General features: G+C 36.9%; 1 protein-coding gene across 1 annotated transcript; it reads right to left on the minus strand.

The window, feature by feature from the left end:
* Positions 1 to 1,946: 1,946 nt before the first annotated feature.
* On the minus strand, positions 1,947 to 8,172 carry LOC149805092 (Na(+)/H(+) exchange regulatory cofactor NHE-RF2-like). Its single transcript, XM_089947290.1, has 2 exons — positions 7,944 to 8,172; positions 1,947 to 5,014 (listed from the first exon to the last, which is right to left on the minus strand). The coding sequence occupies exons 1-2, from the start codon at positions 7,993 to 7,995 to the stop codon at positions 4,587 to 4,589; spliced, it is 480 nt and encodes a 159-aa protein (XP_089803416.1). The 5' UTR covers positions 7,996 to 8,172; the 3' UTR covers positions 1,947 to 4,586.
* Positions 8,173 to 8,535: the final 363 nt, after the last annotated feature.

Genomic DNA, 8,535 nt, shown 5'->3' on the forward strand with positions numbered 1-8,535 from the left:
ACATGTAGATTATATTTCCTGAGCAAATCATATGTTTGGTGATTTGTAAAGCCACGTAGAATAGCACAACCATCTATCATGTGGCCATTTTGATTTTCTCGCTTGATATGGCCGTTACCAATTACCGGTTTGTGTCTAAAGTGTACGCGGGTTTGTTACGGAATGATCTGCATGCAGAAAAATTGCACATTTTAATGAACAGGTGACATCAGACCCAGAAGATCGTCCATCAGTATCAAAACAGATTTGTGGGGTTGATTTATCGGACTAGGTAAATAACTATCAGAGCTCTTATGTATATGAATAATTATGCATTGCATTCGGTTCCATCATCAGGTGGGGGTCCCATTTCTTAGAGCGTTTCGGCACCGACCCAAAGCACTCTCTAGGGTTGCGTCGACTTATTTGATCAGACAGCCCGAAACCGAATAGCTGTTCCATCACTCCTATCTCTTTTGTCAAAACGAATTTGAGGCTTCCTCTGCCTGTCTGTCAACCTTGGTGACCAACTTCCTGCGGTATGCTTCTGTAATCCCGATGCAACGCCAAAAGGTCTGTGATAAACAACCACGGCATCTATTTCTACCGGTAAATTCCAGACCTTCATCCGTCCTGCCTGTCACTCATGGATGAGTGGCTGATACTTTACCAATTGTCTTTGATGAACCTCAACCATTCTAGCTTCCCATGACACTTTCACTTCTTTCAAAGTCACCTGTTTGGTAGTTCCTGACCAAAGTACAGTATCAGGTTTTAAATTCGTCTTACAGAAGTATCTTGAGAACTTCAGTTGTCCTTTTACATCAGCATGCATTTCCCAGTGATGTGCTGTTGTCAAGATGCATCTTGCTTTAGTCTTTTGCTTTTGTGTCTCACCGCTTCTCATAAAGCTTATGAAGTTTGGGTCACTTTTCACTTGCTTTTTCTTTCTTTTTCTTGGCGATATCCATACTGGTCATGACACCAACGCCCGTTATCGCTACATTGCAGAATGAGAGAGAGAGAGAGAGAGAGAGAGAGAGAGAGAGGGAGACTCTGAAAGAACGGTGGGTCGGAAGTTACTGGTAAGATGAGATGTCAGTGATCTGTAAAGGCAAGCGCCTTGGACCACTCCCCCCCCCCCCAGTAATTCACTGTCGACTGCCACAAGTTTGTCGTGAGATCAGAAGAGGCTTGAGCGTTACAACAGAGGCGAAAATATCGACTCATATCAATCGCTGTTCTCGAACTGTAGAAATACGGCTTGATACAGGGCTGAAAGTATTAAATATGTGAAAGAAATGGGAACCAGTCTAGAGATTGATGACCCAGAAATAGAACATATGTGTTTGATGGCACTGATTGATAAATGTGCATTTTAATTTTTTTTTTTTTACCTAGGACCGCATTTAATAAAGGAAATTAATAATTAAATAGTCATTGGTTTTCTTCTCCGTTGTGGTTCTATATTCGTCGATTATAGATAAGTTGGCTCGAAACAAAATTAATCTTAGATTGTACGTTTGCAACTCACTATGTATCAAGGTCAGTGATAACTTATGAAACTTGATTTGTTAAACAATGTTTAAATGATGTGTACACTTCGTTACTTTTGGCTGATTATCTCTGACATCTATTTTCGTTTACATTTAGAACGTTTCGTGCAGGCGTATGTTTAGCGCTGCGTTGTAGTCTAAATCTTGCTAGATTCGCCCGAGGAAAAGCAATTTATGTATTTCTTGCCGAGTTTCTTCACAAAAATGTAGTGCATATACTCTGTACAGTAATGTGTATACTGTGTGTAGAGACAAATTAAAAATGTTCAAAACGACACCTTTCAGGGTAAAGCTTAGTTTATATTGTTATTAATTCGGAAAGAAATATATTCCTCATAGTGATGATTGATCCTAAAAATTTGATACATTTGAACAAACACTTTTACGAGAGAGAGAGAGAGAGAGACTTGCTCAGCATACATAGCACGATTTTATTACTTGAGAGACCGTGTAAACTACACAGCATATGAGACACTTGCTCAGCATACATAGCACGATTTTATTACTTGAGAGACCGTGTAAACTACACAACATATGAGACACTTGCTCAGCATACATAACACGATTTTATTACTTTACTGACCGAAAATGTCAGTCTTGAGACATGTATTGTAAAGACGATGAATGAACATGCACTAGTTTCTTATTTTGTCTCCATAATGGATGGAATAAAAATAAACAAAACTTACATTCAGTCAGACAAATACAAATGTATTTTTCTAATTCACAATGCTCCCCCTACCCGTGATGTTTTTGTTCACCATCATTAACATGGTATAACCGATTAGAACTCAACATTATCTCGTTAATTTTTGTTTAAATACATGGTATGTATCTGTCAAGCTCCTGCATATTCATTAGTTGATATAATCAAGAAAGGTTTGTCGATAAAAATATTCTCAAATGAGAAATCTGTGCTATGTTACATTTACTTCCCAGAAGTTTTAAATTCTATATTAAATGACGTATTAATTAAAAATGTTACATTATAAGTATCCAGGTATACACAGTAGAATTTTCTTCGTATTAAGTTTTTATTCTCGAAACGCTGTACGACAAAATAAGCCAGACCGTATATGGTACTGAATTTCAAGTTGACATGGTAAAACGTGTCTTCTTGTAAGCATGTGTGTGTACATGTGCTGGAGTTTCAACATAGCTTTAACAATTGTCCAATCATAGCGCTACGATATATGCAGTCTGGCAGTTTATAGTGATGTCTAGCACTGCGGCATCACGCCTTAGACATGTTGCTTATTTAAAAACAAACTGCTTTCAAGTGTATTTTTATGCTTTATTCAAATATTTGTCTATATTAAGTTTTAGTTATTCATCAAATACAAGTGCCACGAGAAAGAAATACAGAAATAAGATACCGTGTAGGAGTCACAGACGAAAATCACTGAATGGAAATAAAAAAGAAAACTTATTTATAAAAATTTTATTTTATAAAAAACCGCACTCTTGGAGGGTCGAATCGTTAATTTGTTATTAGTGGTAAATTCAAATGAATGAAGCAATTTACCTCCACAAAACTTGGATTCCTTAAGACAATACATGCGTGTGAATCATCTTCGCTAGCCAAGGTCCCGATATGATATTCCTATCTACATCTTGGCTGATCAAACAATATTTCGTGTTTTGTCCTAGCGACATCAATTGAATTTCCGAGTCGTTTTCTTTATAAGTAATGCCAGCTAACAAACAGCGTGTAACAGCGGTGCATTGTACATCGGCCGAAAATGGTGGAGGCAACTGACTTAAAAAGGATGCTTTGTCTTTGTTAAGTTTAACATGGAAAATATGATTATATACCAGAGGTAAGTCATCACAGGTGTATTTGAGTGAAAGGTATTTGTACAAACACGGACCGGCAATGGAATATTACTTATTCATCAGTCCATTCAAGTTTAAGTGTGCTCACCTTGTCACAATCATGTAGGATCAGTGTTCAAATTTGAACAACATAATTTTGATTGCATGCAGCGGCTTTCATAAAATTCATGGAGCCAAAATCACAGATATACCTGCTCAATACGCCAAGCAGTGTGTGTGTATGGTTATCATATCGGAACCTTGGCTAGCGAAGATGGCGTGTTTGTGAGTTGAATTTTTAACGTAGCTTTAACAATATTTCAGTCATATTGTTACGATGTCTGCAGTGTGGCAGTTTATAGTGAAGTTTAGCACTACGGCATTACGCCACATACATGTAGCATCGTGTCCCACCTAGACACGTTATCCTGACATCAGGCCGACCAGTCCTAGCACTAACTTCTTAATGCTGAGCGCCAAGCGAGGCAGCTGCTAGTACCATTTTTTTATGTCTTTGATATGACTTGGGCGGGTTTGAATCCGCTACCTCCCACAACCGAGTCAGACACGCTAACCACTTAGGCTGCCGTGTTATTTTTTTTTTAAAAAAAAGTAATCTCAATTATGTCCCAAAATTTCTGTTCTCCCTATAAACTAAAAGTAAAACAATAAAAGTATTAGAAATATTGGATACATGTCATTGCCTTCAAGTAGAATAAAATTCATATCTGTACAATATGCTCTGTTTCTTTAATATATCCTTTTTTCGATAACTACCGCATTCAGTTTCATTTTTTCACCACGTTAGCTCGAGACCGAAATATATAGTCTTCTTTTGAAAATTTGAGAGTATTGGCACAAAAGGAGACCTTCTAGAACCTATTCCTATATTCGCATGGCACGATCATAATAGAAATCTTCAAATTAACAATGCATGTGCCACATACATGTAAATAAATGAATGTGGTACATGAAAAATGTTGCTTTTATTACAGGTTTTCCATTATTGCAGAAATAATAAATGTATAAACCAACCGTATATTCACTGAATGTCACACATTTTTGAGGTAATATGCATATTATTATAACTTGTGTCTAAGTTATGTATGTATCATAATATAGTTTTATTCTCGCAATTTAACGACAATAAATGATCTGAAAGTTTGTAATATCATATTCAACAGAAACTGTAAATGTACTTAGTTCATATTTTAAAACAAATACTGTAAAATATTCTTAATTGGCATGGAGTCGTGAATGAAAGCAGTGAAAGCACAAGTGAAATGGATTAACAATCCAATTATTATGAGTTGGCACTGAGTTCGGATTTGTCCCCACTTCATGTATTCCCAAGTTAATTGTGACGTCATCAGTCTTCCTTGGCGCAGGTACAACATTGTCATCAACAAGAATCTCAATTTCTTCTTTGCTTGAAAGAATTCTTTCTATCACACTTCCATAGCTCTCAGATTCAACGCTGACACCATTAACCGCAATCACTTTGTTGCCTTGACGTAAACCAGCTGCGTCTGCTGGTGACGTTTCTACAACTGTACGAATATAATGTCCTGAATTGTCAGAATCGACAGTGAAACCGTACCCTTGAAAATGTTTCCATTTAACCAGATGACATAAACGGTATGATGATGTCGTGGAAGTTTTTTCTGCAATCGAATAAGATCTTTAGTTAAAAGTATAACTGACACATTGGGGAACTCCAAGGGAAACGCTATCTGTAATAAATAATCATTTCCCAACAATTATATATATATATATATATATATATATAGATATAGATATAGACACACACACACACACACGTTCACGATCAAAACGGTAACTGCACAACACGGTAAGCGTAATAGACAAAGGAACACCTCACATGCAACCAGTACTTGAGTGTGTGTGGGGTGTGTGGAGGGGTGCGTGTGTGATTTGTTGTTTTAACGTAGCTTTAACAATTTTTCAGTCATATCGCTACGATGTCTGCAGTGTGGCAGTTTATAGTTATAGTGATGTCTAGCACTGGGGCATCATGCCGTAGATATGTAGCATGATGTCCCATCCAGTCAAATTATCTTGACACCAGGCCGACCTTTCATAACACTAACCTCTTAATGCTGAGCGCCAAGCGAGGCAACTGTAATTACCATAACTGTAATTCTTTGGTATGACTCGGCGGGGGTCGAACCCACGACCTCTCACTTCCGAGGCGGACGCTTTAACCACTAGGCTACCGGAGTGGTACCACTACCAGAAGCAACATACTCACTTTATGTGAAGAAACTGGTTGGGGTTACTGACAAAGTCCGAGTTGGTGGATATAAAGCAGCTGTTACCTACGAACCTTATTTACAAATCTGGATTACTGTTTGATATACCCGATATTGAATATATATCTCCTAAAGGATCTCAAAATACTTGATAAAATCTCACTGGAAACATCTGAAATGGACTGTGGTTTGCTTTGCTGAAAAAAATCTGCAGGAGAATAATATTTACAATATTGTATGTATAATTATTAAATGTATACAAAAAATATCACCTGGCGAACGATATATATATATATATATATATATATATATATATATATATATATATAGAGAGAGAGAGAGAGAGAGAGAGAGAGAGAGAGAGAGAGAGAGAAAATATATATATATATAGAGAGAGAGAGAGAGAGAGAGAGAGAACCACGAGGGTTTACATGCGCTTTCCATTTCAAAAGTTTTATTCCTTTGGTACGAGTTTTCCGATAGAAACATGTTAATGGTTCAGGATAGAATGTCACCAAAGCAATATGAAAAAGAACATCCCAAAAATATCGATGAAACCACGTGATGCAAATACCCCCCTCCCGACTGCAATGCTTATGTAATTGCTTGATAGAAGGACCCAAGTCTATAGCTTCTATTTGTTGCAAAGGTTGGTACTACATTATCCTGACATCAGGCCGACTAGTCCCAACACTACCCTCTTAATACTGAGCACTAAGCGAGGTAGCTGCTGTTACCATTTTATTTTTCCTTTGGTATGACTCGGCCGGGGTTTGAACCTGCGACTTTCTGTATCCGAGGTGGACGCTGTAAACACTTAGGTGACCCGATTGGTTGAGGTAGTTACAGTGTACATGATGAAATTCTTATTTTTTTTTTTTTTGTAGTATACAGATTTTATGCTGTATTACGTTTTTCAAATTAGTTTTCGCATTCAGGCGATAAAAGACCATTAGTTTTCAGCCATTATTGCTTATTACTCATCGTGCAGAATTCGTATACATCGCCATAATATCGACATGGAATATACTGGTTAGCTTGACAATATATGGCAAATACCATCTAATCAATATGACATGTTTCAAAATAACGGGCTAATTAAGATTGGTGCTTGAATAATTTTGCACTGACACTCCATTTTCTCAGTGACGTAGCAACCACAGTATTTGAACTAATTGGTAACACTATATTCACTTACTGCTGTGTGAATTTTTCCTGTGCTTATCCTTCCCAAACTAGGTCGTTTAATGTGACTTACGGACAATGTACATTGTCAATTGTGCAACATAACCCCTCCTCCAAACAAACTAAACAACTAACAACTATTCTGTTTATCACAGTCAAGGACAGTCACGTACACCTCTCACTTAAAGCTGCTTCAAAATACAGCTGTTATAATTGTTATTTGCTATCAAGGTCATTCAGCGGGCTGAATGCAAATGCGTGTTGAGCACGAATACAACAATTTTGTCGTTGACAATATGGGTGCCAAAAATATAAGCTGAACTAGTCCAAAGTACATGTACACTAACCTTGGCCTGATTTCGCCCCCTAGATCTAATGAATTCGAAGACAGACTGTGGGGAAAACTTTACAACGGTTTTTAATGCATTATCATCTTGATTAGTCTTCACGCAACCCCAAACACACGAATCGATAATACCTTCAAGGATAAATATACTAAAATTATTTCAATATTTCCTATATTGGTGAGATTTGCTTTAAAATTTCATCGATTCGTGATGTTATTTACCATACTCAAGCTACACTGTCCATAAAAGTAAACTCCACAATATGTGACACCTTGATACCAGCGTCTATTAAGCATTACGTGTAAAATTTTGTACAGATCAAGCTAAAAATAGAATTTATGTACCATAAAGAAGTCAGAAAAAGCATATGGACATAGTGTGATGTCAAGTATACTAATTGGTGTTATCATGACACTTATTTACACTTATCACTTAAACTATTATATTTAAGACGCAGGCGTACACGATGAACATCATTATCTTCATCATTATAAGCATCTTCAACCTCACACTCACTAGCAACATGATTACAATAATGGTTATGATGATACCAATGATGGTAATGATGGTGACTATTATTTTCATCATAATTATTATCTATATTTCATCACTAAAGCAACTGCCATTAAACAATATAACCAGAGGTGCAGTGTTGTGCGAACGCATGGGAACTTTTCTGCGCTCACCAGTGTCCCCCACCCCCCTTGCATGTGAGTAACATATGTTGCCTAACTTCTTGATTTAGCACTACACCACTGGTTATAACTGTAATGAGAAATGTACTTCACCTGTATTTGTTTTAGCCATCTCCAAAAGAATTTCACATTCCGTACACTGCATAACAAGGGAAGGCGCGTAGCCCTTATATAGGTCCAATATTCACTGGCGCAGAAATGGGCTTTGAGAACGTTCTAGTTTTTCAACTTGTATAAATACTAGAGCAAATTTCTCACAAGACGGCGACTACGTAAACAAGTTGATAAACTGGGACATCTCAAAGCATGTTTCTGCGCAACTGAACAGTGAACCTATTTAAGGACTTTAAATATGCATGTGTACAGATAACCCGAGAGAGAGAGAGAGAATAGATCGATAAGGTGTGTATTAGAATATGATGCAAGACCGTTCTACTTTAGACTCAAATAGTGTGTTATGCTCAGTTTTAATTCGTTGACAATTTTTTAAATTAATAGTACGATTTTGATGGTAACATTCGAAAAGATTTTCTGATTTTCAACATTGGACCGACTAGTTGTGCTTATCTTAATTTGTTTGGAGCTGTTACTGGTGATGAATAAGCTAAGTTCTATGCTATGATATTGATCTTTTAACCTTTTTTTTCTCCCGTTGTTGTTTGGTTTTTCAATTTTGTTTGTTGTT

The sequence above is a fragment of the Sinohyriopsis cumingii genome, chromosome 2 (genome assembly GCF_028554795.1).
Source record: "Sinohyriopsis cumingii isolate HCF-2022 chromosome 2, ASM2855479v2, whole genome shotgun sequence".
In the NCBI taxonomy this organism is placed as follows: domain Eukaryota; kingdom Metazoa; phylum Mollusca; class Bivalvia; order Unionida; family Unionidae; genus Sinohyriopsis; species Sinohyriopsis cumingii.